Genomic DNA, 14,428 nt, shown 5'->3' with positions numbered 1-14,428 from the left:
AACTAGAGACTGTATGCCAGGCTCTTTAGAGTTTCCTAAAGGGGCCCTGCGGCCACCCCAAAAGACCGTCTGCCCTGACTGTGCTGGGGCAGAATTTCCTGGGAGTTAGCAAATCACTTTGTTAAGGGCTCTTGACTGAGAACAGTGGGTCTCAGGCTTTGAGCTCTGCACCAGATCACCTGAAGTCACACAGCCTGCTGGGCCCACCCCAGAGTTTCTGATTCAGCAGGTCTGGGGAGGGGCAAGAAACTGCGTCTCTGACAAGTTCCCAAGGGATACTGCTGGTCTAGGGACCCACTTTGAGAACCACTCTTCTCCAGGGCTCTAGGGCAGCACAGAGCGGCATTCTCTCCTCACTGGAAGAACCACTGCTTTTCCTTTTAAGTGGAGACAGAAGATTGTTTGGGTGCTGTTCCTCAGAGGTAAAGGGGCCCTTGCCAATCTTTTGTCTAGAATCCAGAATTCTTAGCTGTGTTGCTGTCTAAAAGTTCTAAGTTATTAGAATCTCATAATGGATCAGACAGCTGGCTTGTCTTCCTACATAAAAATTAAATATCCAAAATCAAGACTGATTTTGTGTTGACCCGGCCGTGTCATTTATTCACCCGAAGATGCTTGCGGAGCACAGGACCACACCCTTTAATGCTTTCATGTACGTTAACGGCATGTGAACCTTCCAAGGGCCTTGCTTATATGAAAGGAGTTTGAGCGCATCTCGGAGGACAGATGACTAGCTCTGCCCCCTGGCCGTTTGCAGACCAGCACTGGGCCTGGGTGTCCTGACTGCAGTCCTGGGGTGGTCCTCCCACTGCCACCTCCACTCACTCTCCTGTGAACGGTCTCCTACTTCCTTCATTTACGCAAACACCTCCTCTGTCCCAGACCCTGTGCTGGAAGCTAGATATTAGATGATGCTAAAAATATTGGCAGATTCATGTTGAAACTTGCTTTCCTTTCCTCCCAGGCTGCAGGTTTGCTAGATAAGCAACTATTTTGTGAGCTGCTGAGACCTCAACTGGGACTGGCTAAGAGAGAGCCAAGAAAAGTAGTAACTCTTACAAAGAATCTGTTTTATTTCCTCAAAGAGATGATTGATTTTTAAATTCTCCTAGAAGAAGGTGTGGCAGAGAGACAGACTCTGTATCTCTTAAGACATATACTATATAGGATTTACAGATTAAATTATAGGATGTCTGGGATTTGCTTTAAAATAATGCAGCACTGAAAGAAATCAAAGATCTAAGTATGGAGAGATATTCCACAGATTGGAGGACGCAACAGAGTAAAGATGTCAGTTACCTCCAAATCAATACATGGGTTTGACACAATTTCTACCAAAATCCCAGCAAGGTTTTTTTATAACTGTAGACAAGATTATTCTAATGTTTATAGAGAAAGGCAAAGGAACAAGAATAGCTAAAATAGTTCTAAAAAAGAGGAATAAAGAAGAACCACTCCACCAAATTTCAAGAATTATTATACAACTATAGAAAACAAGATTGTGTGATATTGGAGAAGAACAAACAAGTAAATTAATGGATCAAAATAGAGAATCCAGAAATAGTGCCAAACAAGTATAACCGAACAATTTTTAAAACAGCTTTTTTGAGATATAAACCACATACCATACAACTCACCCATGTAAAGTACAAAATGCAAATTGTTTTGTATGTTATTAATTTTAAAAATTGTGATAAAATATGTTTTAAAATTTGCCATTTTATATGTATAATTCAGTGGCATTATTTTCACAAGGTACGCAACCATCACCACTATATATGGCCAAATTTTTTCATCACTCCCTGTTCCATTAAGCAATAAGTCCCTGTTCCCCTCTCCCTACAGCCCCTGGTAACCACGAATCTATTTTCTGTCCCTAAGAATTTGCCTATTCTAGGTACCTTATATAAATGGGATCATACAATATGTGTCCTTTAGTGTCTGGCTCATTTCACTTAGCATAGTATTTTCAAGGTTCATCCATGTTGTAGTGTGTATCAGAACATCATTCCTTTTTATGACTGAATAATAGTTCATTGTATGTAAATACCACATTTTGTTTTTCCATTTATCTGTTTGATGGACATTTGGGTTATTTCCACCTTTTGGCTATTATGAGTAATGCTGCCATGAACATTGGTGTACTAATATCTGTTTGAGTCCCTGATTTCAATTCTTTTGGGTACATACCTAGAAGTGTAATTGCTAGATCATGTGGTAATTCTATGTTTTGCTTTTTGAGGACCTGCCAAACTCTTTTCCACAGCAGCTGCCTTGTATATCTTTTCTGAAGAAATGTCTACCCAAGACATTTGCCCGTTTTTTAATGAGTTTGTTGTAGTTGCTGTTGTTCTTGAATTGTAGGAGTTCTTTATATATTTCTAGATATTAGTCCCTTATCGGATATATGATTTGCAAATATTTTCTCCCATTCAGTGGGCTGCTATCTCATTTTCTTGAAAGTATCCTATGATGCACAAAACTTTAAGATTTTGACGTAGTCCAGTTTAGCTATTATTTTTTCTTTTGTTGCCTGTGCTTTTGGTGTCATATACAAGAAATAATTTCCACATCCAATGTCATAAAACCTTTCCCCTGTTTTCTTCAAAGAGTCTTACAGTTTTAGCTCTTATGTTTAGGTCTTTGATCCATTCTGAGTTAATTTTTGTATACGGCATTAGGTAAGGACCTAACTTCATTATTTTGCATGTGGATATTCAGTTTCCCAACACTACTTATTGAAAAGACTGTCTTTTCCCCCACTGACTATCTTGGCACCTTTGTCAAAAATCAACTGACCATTTATGTGAGGGTTTATTTCTGGGGTCTCTATTTTATTCTATTAGACCAATAGAATATATGTCTATCCTTGTGCCAGTATCACACTGTTTTGATAACTGTGGCTTTGTAGCAAGTTTTGAAGTCAGGTAATGTGAGCCCTCCAGCTTAGTTTTTTCAAGATAATTTTGAATATTCAGGGTTCCTTGAGATTCCATATGAATTTTAGAATAAGTTTTTCTATTTCTGTAAAAATGCCATTGGGATTTTGATAGGGATTGCATTGAATCTGTAGATTGCTTTGAGTATTATTGTCATCTCAACAATATTAAATCTATTAACCCATGAACATGGGATGTCTTTCCATTTATTTAGGTTTTCTTTTTATATCTTTCAGCAATGTTGGAATTTTCAGTGTACAAATCTTTTGCCTCCTTGGTTAAAGTTATTCCTAAGTATTTTATTATTTTCAATGCTACTGTAATGGAATATAAAATATTTCTGTTTTCAAATTGTTCATTGCAAGTATATAGAAATAAAACTGATTTTTTGGTGTTGATTTATATCCCCCAACTTTGCTGGATTTATTTATAAACTCTAACAATCTATTGTGGATCTTCAGAGTTTTCTACATATAAGATTCTGTCATCTACAAACAGAAATAATTTTACTTTTTCCTTTCCAAGTTGGATGACTCTTACTTCTTTTTCTTGCCTAATTGGCCAGAACTTCCAATACTGTGTTGAATAGAAGCGGTGAAAGCAGGCCTCCTTGTCTTTTCCCTAATCTCAAGGAAAAAGCTTTCAGTTTCTCATCATTAAGTATGATGTTAGCTGTGAGTTTTTCATATATGGCCTTTATCATATTGGGGACATTCCCTTCTATTCCTAGTTTGTGTGTTTTTATCATGAAATAGTGTCGAATTTTGTCAATGCTCTCTCTGCATCAACTGAGATGATCATGTAGGGTTTTTTCCCTTCATTCTATTACTGTTGTATATTACATTGAATGATTTTCATATGTTGAACCATTCTTGTATTTCAGAAATAAATCCTAATCAGTCAAGATATATAATCCTTTTAATATGCTGTTGAATTCACTTTACTAGTAGTTTACTGGTATACTAGTCCTCTGTTTAGAATTTTTGCATGTATATTTATGAAAGATATTTGTCTTCAGTTTTCTTTTTTCAATAGTGTTTTGTCTGGCTTTAATGAGTTAGGAAGTATTTCTTCCTCTTCAGTATTTTGGAAGGTGTGAGAAAGATTAATGTTAATTGTTATTTAAATGTTTGGTAGAATTCACTAGTGAAGCCATCAAATCTTGGGCTTTTCTCTGTTGGGAAGTTTGTGATTCAATTTCCCTGGTGATTATAGGTCTATTCAGATTTTCTATTTCTTCTTGAGTCAGTTTTAGTACATGTGTTTTTCTAAGAATTTACTCATATAATCTAGTTTATCTAATTTGTTGGTGTATAACAGTTCAGTTGCTAGTATTTTCTTATAATTCTTTTTATTTCTGTAAAATTGATAGTAATGTCCCCACTTGGCTAACTGATATTTGACAAAAGTACAGAAACAATTCAGTAGAGGAAAGTTTTTTTTTTAGAAATAGTGCTGGAACAACTGGACATCCATAGGCAATAAAAATGAACCTTGACCTAAATCTCACATTTTATACAAAAAAACTCAAAATGAATCATAGGTTTAAGTGTAAAAGGTAAAACTATAAAGGTTTTAGAGGAAAAAACATAAATGAAAATCTTTTGGAACTAAGATTTGGTGAAGAGTTCTTAGATGTGACTCCAAAAGCATCACCCATAAAAGGAAAATTTGATAAATTGAACTTCATCAAAATTTAAAATTTTGCTCTGTGAAATCCTTGTTAAGAGGATGAAAAGATAAGCAACAGACTGAGATACATGCAAACCACATATCTGACAAAGGACTCATATCTAGAATATACACAGAACTTTTACCGCGTATCTGACAGAGGACTCATGTCTAGAATATATACAGAACTTTCAAATCTCAACATTAAAACAATAAACAATAGAAATAGAAAATAGGCAAAAAACATGAAGACATACCTCACCAGAGAAGATATATGAATGGCAAATAGGCACATGAAAAGATGTTCCACAGCACCTGCCTTTTGGGAAATGCAAATTAAGACCAAGATGCGATATTATTATACACCTATCAGAATGTCTGAAGTATAAAATAGCGACAATACCAGATGCTGGTAAGGATGCTGAGAAACTGAATCTTTCATACATTGTGGTGCGAATGTAAAATGGCACATCCACTCTGGAAAATAGTTTGGCAGTTCCTTAAAAAACGAAACATTCAACTGTCATATGACTCAGCAGTTGCACTCCTGGGCAATCACATTTATCCCAGAGAAATGAAAACTTATGTCCACCCAAAAAACTATACATAAAAGTTCCTCGTAGCTTTATTTGTAACAGCCTAAAATTGGAAACCACCCGGATGTCCTTCAATGGGTGAATGTTTAAAAAAATGTGCACATTTATTACATGGAATACTACTAAGCAATAAAAAGGAATGAAGTAAAAATACAAGCAACCACTTGGATGGATCTCAAGGGCATTTGCCTGAGTGAAAAAAGTCAACCTCAGAAGCTTACATACTGATTGCCTTGGAGGTTACACAAATCTACACAGGTGATAAAATGACATAGAACCATTTACATGTCTTGTACCAAGGGCAGTTTCCTGGAGTCATATGAAATGTAATCACTGGGGAAAACTAGGTGAAGGGGACACAGGACCTCTCTGCAGTAGAGTCAGAACACCCTATACTGTATAGTTATTTCAAAATAAAAAGATTTTTTTAATGCCTTAGAGGGAAAAGGTATGACAGACAACTTTCAATAGACTATAGTCTGTTTTAGATATGTGCTATGGTTACACTTTTTTTAGAAAAGAGTCCTCATCTTGGGACTTCCCTGGTGGCGCAGTGGTTAAAGAATCCGCCTGCCAATGCAGGGCACACGGGTTTGATCCCTGGTCCAGGAAGATCGCACATGCTGCGGAACAACTTATCCCATGCGCCACAACTACTGAGCCTGCGCTTTAGAGCCCGCGAGCCACAACTACTGAAGCTCGTGCACCTGGAGCCCGTGCTCTGCAACAAGAGAAGTCACTGCAATGAGAAGACCACGCACTACAATGAAGAGTAGCCCCTGCTCGCTGCAACTAGAGAAAGCCCACGCACAGCCACGAAGACCCAAGCAACGCAGCCACAGTAAAATTAAAAGAAATTTTTTTTAAAGAGACAAGACATGCCACAAACAGGGAGATTATACTTGTGGCACAGATGGGTATCCAGAATAGAGGGGGAAAGTGTATGTATATAAACTATACATACATAGAAATATATTTTTACATTAATGATTATATTAAAAATAAACACTCAGTAGACACTTCACATTAAAGGAAATACAGATAATCCATAAACATAGAAGATAAGATGTTCAACACATTAGTAAGCAGGAATTTTCAATTAAAACTACACTAAGATCCCATTTCATACCTATCGGCCTGTCAAAAATGAAACTGACAATGCCCATCCCAAGAGTTGGGAGGATGTAGAGCTGGAAACATGCCTACACACTGTCTGAAGTCTAAGTTGATAGGATAGCTTAGGGGACAGTTTGGCATACCCAGGACCCAGGGATGCCATACCTAGGTGTCTATACCCAGGAGCGTGAATTCACTCCACGGGTAATGGTTTCATCCAAGAGGGTGAAAATCTTATAGCTATTACAATGGTTTGTGATCCACCAAAGAGCAACAGGACTTTGAAATACATAGTATATTCGTGGTATTAAAATTTCATTGGGGTCAATAGGAAAACAATGTATAAAAGGCTCTTTGGGCGGGGGTACTAATGAAAAAGAGGTTGGGAAACTCTGGGAGAAAGTCTGCGACCTATGCCCAGGCGGTACGTGGATGTGTCTACAGCACCATCATTTGTACCAGCAACAGCATGGGAAACACCCGATGTTCTGCAGCAGTGCAGTGCCCCCGCAAAGCTGCAAATACTCACAAAATGCAAGACTGTGCGTCAGGGAGACTGAATCTTCACAACACCATGAGCTGTTGAGTAAAAAAGCCAGTTGGAGAAGAAAAGTTACTGGATGGTTCCATTTATATGAGGTCAAACCATGCGAAACTCAACAGAAATAAATGCTGAAACAAAGATAGCCTGTATAATTTATAGAAAGCTTGAAATATTGGATATCTCTAAAGGAAAGAGAGGGGAATGGGATTGGAGTAGGATATACAGGAGGTTGAATTCTAAGATTCTGGAATTTTCTAAAACATGATGATAAGTTCCACAGGTGTTCATTTTATTAATTTTCAAACAATATTTGCATGTATATACTGTATATTTCTTTGGAGATATATACATATATGTTTAATAAGAAGTCGTTAGCATTTTTAAGGGCCTTATGCCATGTATGAGGTATGGTAAAGTATACTATGTATACCTGACACACTGGTAAGTGGTTTTGAATTGAATTCAACGGGAGGGGACTCGAGTGTCATGTCACGGCACATAGTTGTGCATCCTTGTTTACGGAGCTGGTGGGGACCAAATGGTAGGTGATTCACAGTGACGTGTGAAAGTCGACCAGTGCACTTTTTCAACCAGACTGTGTTTTTGCAGCAAGAATGGTGTGGGAACCTGGCTCCCAGACCCTCTCCCTCCTCTTACAGAAGGAGCATTTATCCCGGGAAGGCTCGTCTCCTTCTCCGCGTGTCCCCTCCATCGCTCTCCCTTAGCAGTTGCTCTCTCTCTCCTTCCAGCCCTCCCTGATGGAGCTCTGGACACGGCGCTCCGTGCGGACGAGGCAGGCAGTGAGGAGGACCTGTACGAGGACGTGCACAGCTCCAGCCACCACTACAGCCACCCTGGAGGGGGCGGCGAGCAGCTGGCCATCAATGAGGTAGGGTCAGGGCTGCATGGGTGAAGGGATGGGGCTGGAACGCACGGCCTGGCCATCGGGGCGACTTCAGCACGCTCATGCAGGCCTGGATGTCCACAGTCTGTGTTCCAAGCAGATGACAGTGGCACCGGCGTGCACTCCACACAGTTTCAGCCTGTGGCTCTCACTTTAGAATGTGGTGTCCAGGAGCAGAGCTTGTCAAATCCAGGACCCTCCCCTCTGCCCTCAAGGGGCCTAGAAGGAACCCAGAATAGCAGGTGTGGTACCCAGGACCTGTGATGTAACTCCTGTAACCGCTGTCCTGGATGGAAGAAGCTCTGCTTGGCAGGAAGGAGGCCAGGGCTTAGCCCCTGACCTCTCAACAAGTTGCCTGGGCAGGACCTGGGCAAGGCACGTGATTTCTTCCCTATTGACTCCAAGAGCTTACAGAGTATTGCTGTCGCTATGACAACTGTGTAGTATACGTTACCACTTTTTACTGTTCCTACCTAAGCAGAAGAAATCAGTACAAAACTTTATCTAGGCAAAACTGGTCCCCATGCCAAGTCCTCCTTTGGTATTCTCCAAGGAAGGAGAAATTTCGAGACCTGGACGCTCCTCTGTTTTTCTCACTCATACTTCTCTTTTCTCCCCTTCTTCTTTTTCACTTAATTTGGAGAAGGCTGTTGAACATAATGTGGTAGGTAACTGGCAGGTAGTCCTCTGAGTGCTGAGCTGTAAAATAGGATGACCGTACGGTTACAGGAGGACGGACAAACGTAAGTAACGTGGCACGCAGTGGGTTCTCAACCTCCAATGACGCAGATGGTAATGAGGAAGGAATAGTAACATAAAACTTTCTGTGTGGGGTTATCTGATTGGCCAGCAGTGCTGCGTCGTTAGAGCTCTCGTGTCTACTTTTTATAGCTGTTCATCTCCTACCTAGTGGTGGAATCTGGTCCATCACATCATGCTGCTGGTGGGGAGGTGCCTTTTTGGCCCTTAAAAAATTGTCCATTCTAAGATGCTTTGGATGACGAAAGCCAAGAGCCAGGAGTGCTCTAGAAGAACAAGTAGGCTCTGGCCAAGGGCAATGAAGGCAATTTAGACCATGAATTGTATAGGACCTATTTTAGCTGCTTAGAGAATTTGTTTCCTCTTTGGTTCAAAGGTCCTGCCTGGTATTTGAGGTTACTGAGTGGACAGCGCGGTGGTGTTGTACCTGTGTTTAGAGCCCTCAGCGCTCCCAGGGTGCTGGTCTTCCCTGGACCCTGGGCGTGCGCCCAGGGTAGGGTGAGGATGCAGCATGCCACGGAGGAGGACGGCCGGGCCAGGTAGCAGAGCCCCTCCAGTGATACAAGGCTGACATGGGGCAGGGGCTGGGCTGCTGGCTAGTGGAGGACCTGCGGCAGGTCATTCCCGTCTCCGGCCTCTGTTTCCTCTCTGTGGGGTGAATGAGGCCCCTGGGCCCCACTGGCATGTAGGAGAGTCACCGTGCCCGGGTGTACTGGGTACCCGGGAAAGGCTGTATTCGTTACGATTCCTGGGCAGCATTAAATAGATTCATCTTATCAGGAACTCCAAAGAGACATAAGAGGTGATTCTCCGATGACAGGCTGGTTCCCCCAGCCTTGCGAGATCAGCACGTCCTGCTCTGCATCCCTGGCCCCTCTGGCACGCACAGCTCTTGCGTGTGAGGCAAGAAGGCTTACTGGTGGTCAGTGTGGGTTTCAGGCTTGGAGATAATAGAAGCAACACGTGTCAGAGAGAAGTCCACACTAAATAGCATCTGGCTTGCTCTAAACTCACACGTGCACTTGTATTTTCTAAGAATACGTTGGTGTCATGTTCTAAATTGGGACACTGTCTAGTTCCTGGTGACCTAAGGAGGGATCGCTCTTCAATTTCCTAAGCAGGAGGCAACCGAAACCAGCTGGCCTGAAGAGCAGGCGATGCAGGGCGGGCAGCGAAGCCCTTTTGTGTCCTGGGTACATGAGGAGCGTGTGTGTGTGACCACGTGAAGATCTGAGTGTGAGGTGTGCACGTGTGTGTTGCATGCATGTGGCACACATTTACTGAGTGTTTAGTGTGTGTCAGGCAGTGTCTCAGGTCTGGGACAGAGCTGTGCAGAGGACATCGTCCTGCCTTCCGGGAGCTGACCGCCGGGGTGACGGCAGGCACTGCACGGCTGTGTGTGGGCACCTGGCCTCGTCTGCATGTGCCCCAATGGAAGGAGATGTCTTGTTCATCCTGTATCCCTTGCCCCTAACTTGTGCCTCGTGCCTTGTGACTGTCCAGTTCCTGCAGCATGAGTTAACGTCAGGGCCCAGAAGTGTCCCCTCTCCTTTCAGTATTGTCCCCGCCAGATGCCCGTGACCCGGGCCCAGGCCTGGGCCTGTCTGCCCAATTCCTCACCCCCCTCCCACCCTCTCCCTGCCTCCCACAGCTCCGGCCATGCTCTGCTGAGCTGGCGTCACCCCTGAGGTCAGGCCTGAGGACATTCTTAGCCCAGGGATTTTTTTTCTGAAGAGTTAAGGGCTGAAAGTAGGCAGTGTCTTTGGAAGACATTGTTCTTGTTTCTTTTTAACCTCCCCACCCAAAGTTGTGAGATGGGACCGGCCCCCAGCCAGGAGGCCTGGGGTCTCCTGGTGCTCAGCCACCGCCCTGCAGATTGCAGTCTCCCCTCCGGGCCAGGCCAAGCTGTGCTGGAGGACGGCATGCGTGTGGAGCTGGGCTTCCCCTCAGCTCTGCCCACTTCCTGCACGGAGCTGAGGGCCTTCGAATGTCCAGCTCCCCTCCAAACACCTGTGTGTAGACCTGCTCCAGGAGGGCAAGGGGGCGCTGAGGGCAGCTCCTGGATCATGCTGCGGAGAGAAGATGACACCCAGACTAGAGGGCAGACAGACATAAAGCTTGTCCTCCAACCTGGGGCTGAAAGCGTAAAAAGAGCTTTGCCGGTAACTCGGCCAGCACAGCAGGTGGGAAGCTGGACTGGCCCAGCCCCCCAGGCCGTGGGGTCACCAAGGAGAGAAGACAGTCTGGCCATCCACCTACTCCCAGCACTTCCTGGTGGAGCATTTAGAGAACATCGCAGGATGCGAGGCTGGCTTGTGACCACCCCTTCCTGGAGGCGGTCTGTCCCTCCATCCAGGAGTTTCTGCCTTCCCTGGTGCCTGTGACCCTGGCTATCTGTCCCCACACCTGACTTAGCTCTTGCACCCCCTCCCCAGCCCCAGGGAGGAGGCCAGTACTGGTCAGGGCTCCAGACCCCTCACACGCGCCCTGAGCTGGGTGAAAAACGGACGTAGGTCTCCGAGAGACGGGGCAGGAGCAACTCAAGGCCCCAGCGCCAGGCCTGCAAGTGCCCGTGGCCAGCAGCCCAGAGCAGCCTTCCTCTTCCCTCACCCTCCTGAAGCCCTGTCCCGGACACCTAGGTCACCCCCCTCCACAGCAGTCCTGCCCCTCCCAGACCTACACACTCACCCAGCTAGCCTGGCGGGCCAGGCCCTGCTGCCTCTTCTACTCCTCCCTGGCTTGGATCCTTTCAGCCTGAATCTTTCAAGGGCCTACGCCTTTGTTTTCAAGCTTTTTTGGCTTTGTTTTTGGTCATGAAATACACACACAAATACTGTTGCTACTATCTTCCCTGCCGTACACCCAGATCACTGGGATCTGAAGGCTGGGTGCCCCGGGGTGGGGCAGAAGCCACCTCTCGTCCTCCATCCCGGCCCAGGTTCAAGGTTCTTCTGCCACTTCACGTCTCCCAGGCTGCTCAGCTGCACAGGGGACACAAGCGTCATCCCAGAGCTGAGCCGTGGCTGAAGTCCTGAAGCTCGCCCCCGAGGCCAGGCAGCAGCAGGAAGGTCCTGTAGACCCACAGCGCTCAGTGCTGCGCTGACCAGTGGCTTCCTGGAACCGCCCTGACGGGTGGCCTGAGGTCACACAGCCCACCGTGCCCTCCTTCCTGGGTGTCCGATGGCTCTGCAACCACAGGGGCACAATGACTCAAGTCAGGGGTCCAAACCCACCAGAGGCGTCACACAGTCTTACCAGTGCTGGGATTTGGGGCAATAGGGAGTCCCCACAATCTTTGTGAGAGCTTGAAGGGAGAAGATCTTGAGCCAGTTATTTGAAGAACTGGGCAGGAAAAGAAGACTCTTTCCCCCAACTAGACAGATAGGCCCAGTTGGATCTGAGGGGGGCAGACAGCCTCTCTGGACACATCCCAGCCCTCCTCTGCCACACACACAGGTACCCACCTGCGCACATACATCCCGGCGTCCCCTTGCACTCTTCAGCAGGATGGTGACGTCCACAGGTACCATCGTCTCTACTCACTCACATGCATGTAGAGCTGGCACACACACAGGGAACCCGAACATACAGCTACCCACAAGGGAACACCCAGCCTCTGCACGTAACCCCTCCATGGGCTTCTCCTGCCCCAGGAGCCTCAGAGCTGAGCATGGAGCCTGGAAACCTCTGCCCACTTCTGAGCTGCTTTTCAGTCTCCTCGGCCCCCTCAGCTGCTGCCTCCTGACCCATCAGAGGGGCTCGGTGACTGTGACAGAGCTCCTCACTGTGGATGGAATGACAGGCTTGCACATGAGCTCTGAGCCCTGCAAGGTTAAGGTTGCAAGCTCTGTCTGGGAGGCAGTAGAAACCACCGGGTACCTGACATAGGGTTTTTTTCAAAAGCTGCTGAACCACGTGCAGAAGAATGAAATCGGACCCTCAAAAATCAACTCAAAATGGGATTAAAGACTCAAATATAAGACCTGAAGCCATTAACCTACTAGAAGAAAACAGGAAAAAGCTTCTCGGCATTGTTCTGGGCCAGGATTTTTGTATATGACACATTTGAAAAGCACAGGCAGCAAAAGCAAAAATAGACAAGTGGGATTGCATCAAACTAAAAAGCTTTGCACAGTAAAAGAAACTATCAACAGAGTGAAAAGGCAACCTATGGGGTGGGAAAATATATTTGCAAACCATATATCTCATAAAGCGTTAATATCCAAAATCTCTAAGGCACTCACAACTCAATAGAAAAAAAAAAAAAAAAGAACCCAAAAAACAAACCAGAAATAATAATAGTAATAACCCAATTAAAAAATAGGCAAAGAGACCTGAATAGACATCTCTTAAAAGAAAATGCCCAATGTTACTGGACATTCAAATATCAGGGAAAGGCAAACCAAAACCATAATGAGACATTACCTCACACCTTACAATGGCTATTATTAAAAAGACAAAAGATAAGTGCTCTTGAGGATGTGGGAAAAGAAACCCTTACACACCGTTGCCCATTTCTGGATGTATATCCAAAGGAAATGAAATCAGGATCTTAAAGAGATATTTGCACTCCCATGTTCACTGCAGCATTATTCACAATAGTCAAGATATGGAAACACCTAAGTGTCCGTCAGCGGATGAATGGATGAAGGAAAATGTGGTATATATATTATTCAGCCTTAAAAAAGAAGGAAATCCTGCCCTTTGCAACAAGGTGGATGAACCTAGAGGACATTATGCTAAGTGACACAGAAAGACAAAGACTGCATGATTGCACTTATATGTGTAATCTAAAAGTCAAACTCACAGAATCTGAGAGTAGAGTGGCTGCCAGGGGTTGGGGGAGAGAGAAGGGGGAAGATGTTGGTCAAAGAGTACAAAGTTTTAATTACGCGAGATGAATAAGTTCTGGGGAATCTCATGGACAGGACGGTAAGTATTGTTAACAGTACTGTATTGTACTTACAATTTGCTGAGTGGTTAGTTCTTAAAGTGTTCTCACCACACAGACAAAATGGTAACTCTGTGAGGAGATGGAAATGGTAATCCAGCCACCACAGTGGCTTGATTGTGGTGGTCATTTTACAGTGTATATCAAGTCGTACGCCTTAAATATATACAATTTCTGTCAATCATACCTCAGTGAAACTGGGGAGGGAGGGTTAGCGGCTGAAGAAGCCAGCTGCTTTCCCATAGGAACAAAATGCCGCTCTGATGGGCAAGGTCAGTAGGAGAGGTCCTGAGTCAGGGCCTTTCTGGAGCATCTCAGCGCGGATCCGCCCGTCTGTCCAGAGTTCAAATTCCTGGACGAGTTTATGACAGAGCAAATCGACCTTTCGGAGCCGCATTTACTCATCTGTGCTGTCGGGGCCAAGGGCAGCCCTTGGTGTTAGGACTCAGAACCCCTGGCCCCTGGCACCCCAAGCGCCACCGTGGTCACCTATGCGCCCGGCCCGCGCGGAGCCGGGACCGCGGAGACCCCTCGGGTGGAGGCGCCCCGGGCCGAACGCGGTGCCCCGCAGTCCCGGCACCGCCCAGCGCCGCCTGGGAGCGTCCTGCGCGCCCTCCTGCGCTGCAACCTGCCCCCCGGCGCCCAGCGCGTGGTGGTCTTCGCCGTGCTGGCGCTGCTCGTGCTCATCAATGTCGTGCTGATATTCCTGCTGGCCTTCCGCTGACCGCCGGGGTGAGTGGCGCCGGCGTGGGCCCCCTCCACCGCTGCGCGTCTTTCCTGCCGCCCGGCTCCGGCTGTGGCCGCCCCAGCCCCCAGCTGCCCGAGGCGGGGCCCTGAGAGCCCTGCACCGCCCCACGAGGGGAGGCCTATACCTCAAACCCGTGCGCTGGGGCCCGTCTGTGTGCGCGTCCCCCGGGGCACGGCCGGCTGGGTGACTTAGGGGCGCGG

At 45.8% G+C, this 14,428-nt stretch overlaps 1 protein-coding gene across 3 annotated transcripts in view; it reads left to right on the top strand.

Annotated features, from left to right (window-relative positions):
- The window catches only part of ARHGEF4 (Rho guanine nucleotide exchange factor 4), a 110,886-nt gene that overhangs the window by 83,851 nt on the left and 12,607 nt on the right, over positions 1-14,428 (top strand). For 2 of the 3 annotated variants that reach the window (XM_024734495.1, XM_024734494.1), the window contains one exon: positions 7,616-7,755. In XM_024734495.1, coding sequence (XP_024590263.1) covers positions 7,616-7,755 — 140 coding nt within the window. Of the gene's footprint in view, positions 1-7,615; positions 7,756-14,018; positions 14,213-14,428 lie in introns of those variants that run through there. The other variant, XM_024734496.1, reaches the window with a different exon arrangement.

The sequence above is a fragment of the Neophocaena asiaeorientalis genome, unplaced genomic scaffold (assembly GCF_003031525.2).
Source record: "Neophocaena asiaeorientalis asiaeorientalis breed wild unplaced genomic scaffold, Neophocaena_asiaeorientalis_V1.1 scaffold32, whole genome shotgun sequence".
Lineage (NCBI taxonomy): Eukaryota > Metazoa > Chordata > Mammalia > Artiodactyla > Phocoenidae > Neophocaena > Neophocaena asiaeorientalis.
This window is presented reverse-complemented; position numbering and strand designations above follow the sequence as displayed.